The sequence below is a fragment of the Gopherus evgoodei genome, chromosome 1 (genome assembly GCF_007399415.2).
Source record: "Gopherus evgoodei ecotype Sinaloan lineage chromosome 1, rGopEvg1_v1.p, whole genome shotgun sequence".
Classification (NCBI taxonomy): Eukaryota; Metazoa; Chordata; order Testudines; family Testudinidae; genus Gopherus; species Gopherus evgoodei.
Window position 1 is genome coordinate 127000752 of NC_044322.1, and position 12394 is coordinate 127013145.

Below are 12394 nucleotides of genomic sequence, written 5' to 3' on the forward strand. Positions count from 1 at the left end.
CCTGCTCAAAGAGCTTGCAGTCTAAAATACCAGAGTACAAGAAGAAGAGAGAAAAATGCAGATGGGAGAGGGACAAGGGTGATGAGGGGAACAGGATAACAAAAATAAGATTGGCTAAGAATCATATAGTCAGGGGCATGATTTACAAGTGCCACCTGCATACTATTATCAGGGTGCAGTTTACTCAAGGCATTATGGAAGAAGTGGTTTGCGAGTAGAGAATTGAAGAGTAAGATTATGGATTCAACTAGGAGTTTTTCTTCCATTTATGAAGAGTTGGGATGGGAGTGGCTGAGGGAGAAGTGCTCTAGGTTGCTATTACTGGTAGAAAGAAGGCAGAAATCAATGGCTCAACAACCTAGTATGCCTAATAGGTCCGGGCTCAATGCTGAAGGACCTTAAAGATGAAGACCAGGAGTTTACCTAAAATAGGGGTCAGCAACCTATGGCATGCATGCAAAGACGGCACGCAAGCCGATTTTTTAATGTCACGATGCTGCCTGTGGGACTCCAGTGTTGCCATTAAAAATCTTGCCCAGACTGGCCTGCTCTCCTCTGCCCTCCACTCCCCCTGTGGGGGCAGAGAGCAGAAACACAGGGCACATGGGCGTGGGCAAATGGCCCCACTCTCCTGGCGCGGCAAGCCGTGAGGTCCGTGCTCCCGGGCCGGAGCGCCCAGCCGAGCACAGTAAGCCGCTGGCCACCTTCCCCCCGTCCCCGGAGCCCTGCCGCTGCGCACGCAGCGCTCTGAGGGGTGGGCTGCGCGCTCCTGGTGGGCAGCGTATCTGGCTCTGCTTAGAGCCTCATGGTAAGGGATCTGGGACTTGCGGTGTGGATAAGGGGTGAGGGCAGTCAGGGGACAGAGGGCAGGGTGGGTTGGGTGGGGGTGGGGGGGCTCTGGAGGGGGCAGTCAGGAGCAGGGGGTTGGATGGGGCATGAGAGTCCTGGGGTCTGTCAGGGGGCGGGGCGTGGATAAGGGTCAGGGCAGTTAGGATGGGAGGGTCTTTGGGTGGTGGTCAGGGGACAAAGAGCTGGGTGGGTTGGATGAGTCGGGAGTTCTGGGGGGGCTGTCAGGAGGTAGGGGTGTGGGCAAGGGTTGGGGCAGGCAGGGAGGGTTGTATGGGTCAGGAGTTCTGGGGGTCCTGTCAGGGGGCAGGGTGTGGTTGGACAGGCATGGGAGTCCTCAGGGATCTGGGGAGTCTGAGGGCAGGGGTGTGGATAAGGGTCAGGACAGTCAGGGGACAAGGAGGAGGAAGGCTTATATAGGAGATGGGGTGTTGGGCAGTCACCTAGCCCTCTGCCCTGAGCTCTGTACCTCCCTCATACACACCCAGTCCTCTGCTTGACTCCTTCACCCCCGCCCCCACGACCCCAGTCCTGACTCTGGCACCACCACACATACCCAGCCCCCGTCTGCCCTTACACCTGCACCCCCCTCACATGTCTCCAGCCCTGACTCTCGCACCCCCCCATATCCCCACCCCCACCCTGAGCACCAAATGGGAGCTCCTGCACCCCCCCCCCACATTCCCACCTACACCCCTCGCATCAAATGGGAGAAGCCCAGGTAACTGCCCCACAATCAAATCTCCTGCCCCAACCCTGATCCCCCTCCCTCATTCTAGCTCCTGGCCAGACCCTTCACTCCTGGCCCTGTGCTCAGTGCACTCCCACCCTCAGCTCAGTGTAGAGAGAGGAACAGAAGGGGCTAGAACCAGGGAGAAAGTAGGTGCCCACTGTATGTAGGCAGGGCTGGGACCCCAGACCGCCAGTGGGCTGAGTGGATCTGGGCAGCTGAGATCCCGGCTGGCAGGAGCCAGCGGATGGAAGTCCACTCAGCCCACTGCTGGTCTGGGATCCCAGCCACCAGCCCCGCATAGCCTACTGCCGGTCTGGGGTTTTGGCTGCTGGACCCTTGCCAGCTGAGGTCCCAGCCGCAGGCTTCACTCAGCCCACGCCGGCTGAGGTGAACAGAACCCCAGACCAGCAGTGGGCTGAGCTGGCCGGCAGCGTAAGATCAACATTATAATTTAATTTTAAATGAAGCTTCTTAACATTTTGAAGACCTTGTTTATTTACAATACAACAATAGTTTATATATACAATATATAGACTTATAGAGAAAGACCTTCTAAAAATCATTAAAATGTATGACCGGCACACAAAACCTTAAATTAGAGTGAATAAATGAAGACTTGGCACACCACTTCTGAAAGGTTGCTGACCCCTGGTCTAGGACAAAGGGACAGACATGAGGGTGGAAGGGGGCTGATGTGGTCTGTGCAATGAGACAGGAAGAGGTTCCTGACAGCAGTAGTTTGAACGATTTTAAAGGGGGCATTCATATTTTCACATATGATGGATCTATTAACAGAATAAAATTTCTGTGATTAAATTTTGATAGAAAGATGAGCAAAGCCAAGAAAAATGCTCTGGAATAATGCTGACTCTGAATTAAACCCAAAAAGAACACAAAGATTACATAAGGCTGGAGCTCCATCCTTAACTAATCTGTTTTCTCCTAGAGATTTGATCACCATCAATAGTCATATCTTTTAACTCTCTTTAAGGGTCAATGGGCATCTTAGCACTGACTCTATACCGGGCAATATTCGTAAATAAAGTAGGGTCAATTATTACATATTGCAAAAGGCCTTGCTCCTGTGGTGGTATTTCCTTAACATTAATGGGGTAACAGGGAAGAAAAGCAGGAGACAAGAAGAAATGAATAAACATCATGAGAGAAAGGACGAGGTAAAGTAGTAAGGATAAAAACAAATAAATACTCTCCCGCACCCCTCTTAAAATTAGGAAAGAGGGGAGATGATTTTCTAATCATTTGTAGGCATGCTCAAGGCTTCTCAATTGTTGCACAGTGCTTGTATACTATGGTGAAGGGCACCTTAGTAATACAGTAAAGAGATTAGATTGTAACAAAACATTCTTGGAAGCTTTGACTAATTGCTTAGTGACTAAAATTTCAGAGAGTTAAATATAATATGACTTTTTTCCCGCTGAGTATTAAGAAGTGATTTGGTCACATTAAATATTAACCTATTTTTAATATGTCCTTGCCGTGACATCAGCAGGTCCTTTTGCTGGCAACAAATGTGTCTCTTTCCAACCACTCCTCAAGAGAGATTTGTATATTTTGGCTTAGAAAACACCCCAAACCTATCAAACTGATTGCTTGTAAGTGCACTAAAATGTTTCACTCAGATACTGCACTTCATTAATATCTTATGCTTTTTCTAGTCTGGCAATAAACCCATGCAGGAGAAAAGCTTTCAGCAGTTCAAATTACTTTTTATTTTAAGAAAAAGTAGCCACATCATAAAATGCTGATTTACAGTGTTTTATTAACAAAAGTATATATTTCATCCCAGTAGAACTTTTAAAGCAAATGTGGAGATATTGTGAGTAACCATCTGTTCTTAGCTTCCCCTGAAGGTCTTTTGCATTTCTAATATTGGCCTGGGAATCCCCAGTCTCCATAGCCTTTCCCATCTTACATCTAGTACATAATCACCAACCTACTCTTCTTCTGGGCCTGAGGTACAGAATGGGGCTCCCTTTATCTCTCTCTTTCATTAGGCAGATGGGTTTGTGTAAAGCAAACAGATGTTGCCTTCTCTCACACAACTCTCATCCCCTACTACCTAGGGAGCAAATTTAGCATTGTGAATCAAACCTGCATTTTCTGCATGGCATTACAAAGGCACTGGACTATCAAACCGCCTAATATAAAGCATTATTCATATAATTTGCTACAAGCCATTAACAGATCAGAACATAACTTTCCCTGAAGGAATTAATAATAATGAAAAAATTCTGAAATTAAGATTATTCCTGTTAGATATGGGATATAGATGGTTTTCCATAGTTATTTCAGTGTTACATCCAAAGTCACATGATCAATATGGAACTGGTGGGGGGGAATGATGATACTCATATAAGTAAGGCTACATTTTAGTCATGGGTATTTTTAGTAAAAGTCATAGATAGGTCACAGGCAGGATGACCAGGTGTCAGATTTTCAACAGAAACATCCAGTCAAAAAGGGATCCTGGCAGCTTCAGTCAGCATTGCTTACTGCGCTATTGACTGGCACTGCATGGTTGGGCTGGCAGGCTCCTTGCTAGCCTCTGCGCCATGCAGCTGGCAGGAAGCAGCCATCAAGTCCCCCCTCCGGCTCCTACACATAAGGGCAGCCAGGTGGCTCTGCATGCTGCCTGCACCCCAAGGCCACTCCACAGCTCCCATTGTTTGGGAACTGTGGCCAATGGGAGCAGAGGGGGCGGTGCCTGCAGAAAGGGCAGCACGCTGAGCCACCCGGCTGCACCTCCCCATAAGAGCTAGAGGGGAGTGTGACAAGTTCAGAGACCCCCTTGGGACTGTCACCTGATGTGCTGAATTGCCTCTGAGTCCGTTTTCCCTGCCAGCTTGGGACTCCAGAATCCTGCCTTTTGAGCCAGACATGCTAGCCAGCTGAAAACATACACCCCGGTCTGGTCCACGCCCCCAAAGCTGCAGACTAACTGAAAACAGCTCAGCAAGTACTCGTCTCCAACACCCAGACACTCAGTTCCCAATGGGATCCAAACCCCAAATAAATCCGTTTTACTCTGTATAAAGCTGTTACAGGATAAACTCAAATTGTCCACCCTCTATAACACTGAGAGAGATATACACAGCTGTTTGCTCCCCCTGGTATTAACCACTTACTTTGTGTTAATTAATAAACAAAAGTGATTTTATTAAGTATAAAAAGTAGGATTTAAGTGGTTTCAAGTAATAACAGACAGAACAAAGTAAGTTACCAAGCAAAACAAAACAAAACAAAACACACAAGTCTAAGCCTAATACATTAAGAAACTCATTACAGATAAATCTCGCCCTCAGAGATTTTCCAATAAGCTTCTTTTACAGACTAGACTTCTTCCTAGTCTGGGCCCAATCCATTCCCCTGGTACAATTCTTGTTAGTTCCAGCTCAGGTGGTAACTAGGGGATTTCTCATGACTAGCAGCCCCTTTTATTCTGTTCCATCCCCTTTTATAGCTTTGGCACAAGGTGGGAATCCTTTGTCTCTTTGGGTCCTCAGCCCTCCTTCTAAATGGAAAAGCACCAGGTTTAAGATGGATTCCAGTTCAGGTAACATTATCACATCACTGAAGACTTCATTACCCACTTGCTGGCACACAAAGAAGGCTTGTAAAGAAGACTTACAAGGTAAACAGCCATTTACAACCAATTGTCCTAGTTAATGGGAGCCATCAAGATTCCAAACCACCATTGATGACCCACACTTTGCATAATTACAATAGGACCTCAGTTATATTTCATATTTCTAGTTTTAGATACAAGAATGATACATTGATACAAATAGTATGATCACACTTCGTAGATTATAAGCTTTGTAATGACACCTTAAAAAGAGACCTTTTGCATAAAGCATATTCCAGTTACATCATATCAACACTTATAAACATATTTTTATAAAACATATGGAGTGCAACATCACAGTGGGACATGCCGCTGCTTCTGGAACCCAGCTGAGGCTGAACCCCTCACAGCCCCAAACCCGACCCCCTGCGACACCCTCCAAACCCCTCAGTCCCAGCCCAGAGCACCCTCCTGCACCCAAACCCGTCATCCCCAGCCACACATCAGAGCCCACACCCACACCCCAGAGCCTGTACCTCCTCCCATACTCTGAACCCCTCAGCTCCACCACCCCAGAGCCCGCACCCTCTGGAGTAGCCCTCCCACCCCCCGCTTCCTAACCCTCTGCCCCAGATAAGAGGCCCCTCCTTCATCCCAATCCCTCATTGCAGGCTCCTCCCCAGAGCCTGCACCCCCAGCCAGAGCCCTCCCCTCACATCCCCCTTCACCCTAAACCCCTGCCCCAGCACAAAGCCCCCTCCCACACTCTGAACCCCTCTGTCCCACCCCAGAGCACCCTCCTGCATCCCAAATCCCTCATCCCCAGCCACACAGAGCCCACCCCCCTCACCCCAGGGCCTGTACCTCCTCCTACACCCCAACCCCCTGCCTCAGCCCAGAGCCACTCTCATACTCTGAACCCCTCTGCTCCATCGCCCCCTCCTGCACCCCAAACCCTTCATCCCATGCCTCATCCAGAGCCCGCACTGCCAGTTGGAGCACTCACTCCTCCTGCACCCCAGCCTGGTGAAAATGAGCAAGTGAGTGAGGGTGGGGAGAGCAAATGACAGAGGAAGGGGGAATGGAGTGAGCAGGGGGTGAGGCTTTGGAGAAATGGCAGGGCATGGGCAGGGCCTTGGAGGTGGGTCGGGGCAAGGGTGTTCAGTTTTGCGCAAGTAGAAAGTTGGCAACCATAGTCATGGGCAGTAAACAAACATTCATGGCCCGTGACCTGTCCATGACTTTTACTATATCCCCCTGAGAAAAATGGGGGGGGGCGCTTAGGGGGAAAAGGGAGGGGAAATGGGCAGCCTAGGATGCTCAGTACTGCTCTTCCCCTTTGGCTTTTTAACTCCACTGGTCAGATTGGCAGGAAAAATGTAGTAGTTCTCTCCCAGGTGGCATCAGAACGAGATGCTTTTCATAATACATTATGCAGATCTGCGAATCTTCTGTGTATAAGCCACATAGCTGAAACCCATAACTTCCAGTCCCAGAATCAAGATAGAATGAAGAAACTTTCTCCCACGAGTCCCACCCCACAGATTTAATTTTATGGGTTCTTCAGAAGCAGCATGAATGTATTTCATTTAAGAGGTTCACAGAAAAGAGCTTAGCATTTTGATTAAAGGCATAATGAACTAAAAAATCCATTCGCCTCCCTTTCAACTTTTTTTTTTCTTTGTGATGATGGATGAAGGTGAGGAAGGAGTTGCTTGGATTCAGTTTTAGGTTGGGATTTTAAGAGGATCTTTAAAGTGTTATGGGAAAAGAGGAAACAGGATGATAAATATAGAAAAGGGAATTAACTGAGGCTGGGTATTTTAAAGGGGCTTAAGGGATTTAGGCACCCAACTCCCATTGTGTTTCAATGGGTTCTAGATGCCAAACTCCTTTAAGATCCTTTTAAAATCCCAGCCTCAATTTACTTTTCTATATTTATTATCCTCTTCCCTCCTCCCCAAACTACACATTTATAATTGATTCTTAGTAAAAGAACAACCCATACCAACAAAGCTTATATACCATGAGAAAATAATTCTCTGTATTCAGATTCTTAAATCAAAAATATTCAAGTGTAAGTCTTAAATTTTTTTATAGACTTTCCTTTGTCTCCAGAAGAACAGCTGTGCATATATTAACCCATCAAAAACACTGACGGCAGCTCTACATTAGAAACTTTTGCCAGTATATTAACATCAATTAGGGAGTGTGATTTTTGGTGGCATTTTCATACTGACAAAAGTCCTGGAATAGACAGAGTTATATTGGCAGAGAAGGTTTTTTTTTCAGTTAAGGATTACTTTACTCAGAGAACTGGTACAAGCTATACAGACAAAAGTACTTTTCTGCGAACATAAGCTGTGTCTACAGTAGGAGGGTTTGTGATATGGTTGCATCTTTTCAACTGACAATAAGGTGTAGTGTCAAACTTCACAGGAACTAATCATGTCTTATTTAGACCACCACAAACTTGCAATTCAGTATTTGAATAGCCCAAACGGTGGGCTATTCGAAGAATATCAAGGCTGTTTGGAGTTGAGGCTTTCCTCGCTAACATTCAGTGGCTCATGTATCTTTTATCTGGGTATTAATTGGCTTAGTATAATAGGTAAGTAAATGTGTCTTTCTATTAAAAGTATCTCAGTAGTACAGTTCTCATTCAGACACATTCAATTTAAGTACTATATACTTTTAAAAACAAACATTCTCTTTCTGAATTATGTCCCCTCAAATGTTCTTGAGCAGAGAGTTTGAAAAAATATGAGATGACAATGTATATTGACAAAACATCTGAAGTGAAGCTTTAAGGGTTCTAACATAGAACAGCCACATATGGTTTCTCTTTAAATAACATCTACATGGAACAGAGCAAAAATCAGTCTCTTTGCTCTGAAGAAGTTTCAGTGATTCCATCCAGAAATTCTATCCAGAAGTTTACCGCTTCACATACATATATAAGCAAGCAAGCAGAAATGTATCTGAGTAGCACTAGACTGACATTATGTGGTGGAATAAATCACATTACTAATAATTAGGTGGAATTGTACCACCTGGAACTTTTTTATTTTTTTAAAAGGAGACGGAAGAAGTTTTACCTGCAAAAGAACTTAAATGAGCATCTTCAAAATTGGTATATTTTACATAACATTTGTTCCTCTATACTGGATGAATTTAGTGCTGCTGTATCTGTTAGAATTTTAATAATAAATTCATTTTCCCCCAGATGCTTTAAATTTTATTTAAAGATTTCTCTGCACTGAAATTCAGCAGCGAGACTCAAATCCACAACAAAATATTTCTAATTATTTTTGAAAAATAGCTATTAACTAGTTCTTGTGAAATGAGACATGTACGTAATACAGGATATAATTTTCTGATTATTTTAGGGATTTTGTAATGTAAACCCATACCAATTTGGAAGATGTTAAATATGGACTAGTGAAAGCAAATCTTTTTAAAGAATTAATATGCATCACATGACTATACATTTTAAATTATTCTGTAATAGATCTGAACTGAATACACATGCAACATTATACCCCTATATAGTATCAGAAGAAATTTTGCATGGATGATTTTTGATTACCATAGTCTACATAAGATTTTTGTACAAAATACCTTTAGTTTTCTTTGAGGTACAGCATCCCAATCTGTAGATCTGAACCACCGATGCCGTTTCACATCATCTGCTCCATTCTTTAAATAAAACAAAACAAAAAGATTATAAGAATGTGTATGCCATAAAATCTTAACCTATGTATTTCATTATAGCTGTTCTCCTGCCCCCTCAAGTTCAAATTTTATATTAAAAAAAAAAAAAAAAAACCACAGAAGCACAGAAGTCATCCATAACCCTATAATATGAAGGGAAATATGAAAAACATTTCAAAGCTTTCACAAGGGCATTAAATAACCAGTGAGTATAAAAATTAGATACTACACAAATTCACTCTTATTTATAATATATTTCTATTTTATTTCTGAAAACCTTTTAACCCTAGTTATACACTTTGGACAAGATTTCTCAGTGGCATGAAGGGCCAGCGCAAAGCCCTGTGGACCACATAAGCCCCCACTTTGGGCTGCAAAGGAGAGTAGTGAGGAATAGATGGAGTGGTGTCTGTACTTACAGAAAGGGTACTGGCCTGGCTCTGCATAGGGTATTAAATAATCCAGAGAAAGGATGAGGGGATTGACAGATCCAGTGGCACCCAAGATCTCATACACATGGTACAAGGACATGGGAGAGTGTGGAGCATCCCCATATCCAGTTTTGGGTTGAGTGGGTATATCCTCTCCAATATCCTCTCTCTCCTGGCACTTTACCACTTGTAAAAGGTGAACAGAGAAAAGTGAAATAATGCTGCTAAAAAAAAATCAGGGTGGATAAAAATCAATTGGATTTTTTTTTTGATAAAATGCTTTTTGAGGGGGAAAAAAATAAACTATCTAAAGATAGTTTTAATTAAGATACCTTTGAGTTATAATGTATCTCATCATGGAATAGGGATTATAAATTCTAATTCTATTATGAGACAATATATTCATGTAATGTTTGAGAAAAGTTTTGTAAATGAATGCCAATAGTTCATGGATTAGGGACCCAATCTTAAGGGGTTCCACAGGCTTCTGTATAGATTATTTAGATTAATCTTTCTATCTACCCAATGGGAGTCAGTGCTCAGTCTAGAAGATACCATCAGAGATGCTTAGTTTTGCAGTTCTTAAACTGTGGATTTTTGTCTCCAAAGGTAACATGCTTGTTAACAGCAAACATGTTCTTAAATACATAACATATAGAGGTGCAAAACAACAGAACTCAACTCTATTGTCCCTCTGCAAATTTGTGTACAGAGTCAGTTCCTTACCTCTCTCTAAAAAGTGCAAAGTTTCAAAAGTTCAATGAACAGAAGACTGTTGGGGGCAGAATAGATCTGGACAAGGAGAAGTCTGGAGATAAATGTGAGAAGCAAGGGAGATATGCTTGTTTTGTTAAATTATTTGAAGAAAAAAAGCCCAGAATACTTAACGTTGTTGTTTTAGTTAAATAAAACAATCTAAATGTCTGTCTGGTGATGTTCTCCTAATACAGCACGGCAAGAAAATCCTCCAAATATTAATGATTAACCTGTTCAATTGGAGATATTTATGAAGTCATTGGGAGGTGAACTATCTGCTTCAATGACCATTTGGTAAATGAAATAACCAATCAATCATTCATGTTCTGATATACCTGTAAGACTAATCTGATAAGTTTTCAAAATAAATCACTGTTTAAAAATGTATAGTGTGTACTTTCTAAAAATGAAACCTACATCTATCTCTGACTTGTGAAGAATATGCATTAAGGTTATAACAACCAACAAGAATGCACTTTTATGGCGAAAACCATGATTAAATTGAGTCTTTCTAACTACTGATTTAAATCAAAACCACCCTGAAAAGAAAATAACTAAGAAACCAACATTAAGAACTTTGAACATATTTTTTTCAGATATATAGTACAGAGATAGCTATGCAAACGATTTTAATGAGGGGTATGTACTTCACCGACTAGCAACCCTTAAACTGTGGCCGGCTAACCCACTGGTGGGTTACACAAAAATGTAACTTAATATTTTTCATATGCTAATTCAGATGTTCAGTCCTAAGTAACACAACAAAAGCACAAGTGGACCTCAAAATTCACGTGTACGTTTTTAAACATATTTAACACTAACCTTCATATTTCCCAATCGCCTTGTCCTGTCAACCACTAGAAGCTTTTTAATAAGGTCCCTGTAACAGAGGATAAATTTGTCATTGTTTTATTTCATTAGGATATGCACACTACAGACCACTGGAAGCACTTTTATTTTACCATCATAAATATTTTGTGCATTTTAACAATTCATGTTTTCCCTGTTTCAGAATGTTTTACATTCAAAGGGTTCAAGACTAGCATGAAAACAGGTAACCTGTCTCAGTGGAGCAGTGGTGAATCTCTCTATAGAGTGTAGTTTCTTAAGAAAAGATTTGGGATGCAAGTTCCTTGCCTGAAACGTCCTTTGCATTTTGTTAGGCATTCCAAATCTCAAGTCAAAACTGAACTTCCTTCAGAACATGGTTTTAGACTAGACCTTATAGCAAATTAAAAAAGAAAGAGATAATTTTCAATCATTAGGTTTCAGCCAATAATACACTGAATTCTACCTTGGTTAAAAATAGAGAAAATGTGGAACAGTAAGTTCTCTGTTTAAAATATAGTGGGGACTAGCTTGCATTCAGAAGTCCTCTGCAGAAAATGAAATGTATACTTTAAGACCCTAACATTGTTTTATGAGCTTTGCATAAAGCTAAATTCAACTTTTTAAAAGCTGAGACAACACTTAGAAAATGAAAAGTATTATGTAAATACATTTGTAAGTATTATGTTAACAACAAAATCAAGGATCACATTTTGTTTTGTTATTCCACTATAAATCCAGAATAACTCCATTAAGGTCTGGTCTAAAACAAATCATCTAACGTTGACCTATGTCAGCGTACACACTACAACCTTGTCCTGCCAATGTAAGTGCCCTACTACACCAACATAACTATTCACCTCCATGAGAGGCGTATGGCTTATGTTGGTGTAGTTAGGGAGATCCCATCTTACATCTTCTGCTGGCTGTCTTAATTTCATGGCTCTGTGCTAGAGCTGTGAAATTGACAAGAAAGCATCTAAAGCCCGGCTGCCCCTAGGTACATGCTCCCAGCCAGGGTGCTGCCCAGAGGTTCCTCTCTTCGGGAAGTGAGAAGCCCAGAAGGCTGCCCTACTCCCAGCTAGGAGCAGGGTGCCAAAAGCTTGGGGTAGAGGTGGAGGGCAGCTGTGCTCCCAGCATGGAGGGCTCAGCACCTCAAGTCAGTGGAAGTGCTCCTGGTGAGGACGACCAACAGGAGGAGGGTAGTAATTACTGTGGTGGCTGTAAGTCGACCTAAAATAGACTTCACTGGAGTCCTAAGGCAATGAAATTACCCTGGATACACACAGGTATTACAGAGAAATTCAAAAACAAATTTCTAGAGTGAATTACATGTGCTCTCAGTGGCTATATTCTTAATTATCTACAACTTAACCTCTTCAATGAAAGCAAAACAACAGTTTTGTATGTTCCACAATAAACAATGTCTAATACAAAACACACAGCTTAGCCACCTTCACTGTTCTGCAGCCTAAAGAAGAAAGAAAGAGGTGCTACTGC

General features: G+C 42.6%; 1 protein-coding gene across 1 annotated transcript in view; it reads right to left on the reverse strand.

Annotated features, from left to right (window-relative positions):
• Nucleotides 1-3590: 3590 nt before the first annotated feature.
• The window catches only part of LOC115643176 (cAMP-dependent protein kinase catalytic subunit PRKX-like), a 46681-nt gene continuing 37877 nt past the window's right edge, over nt 3591-12394 (reverse strand). Inside the window, 3 exon segments of the mRNA XM_030547060.1 lie at nt 3591-3659; nt 8787-8864; nt 10889-10946. Coding sequence (XP_030402920.1) covers nt 3591-3659; nt 8787-8864; nt 10889-10946 — 205 coding nt within the window.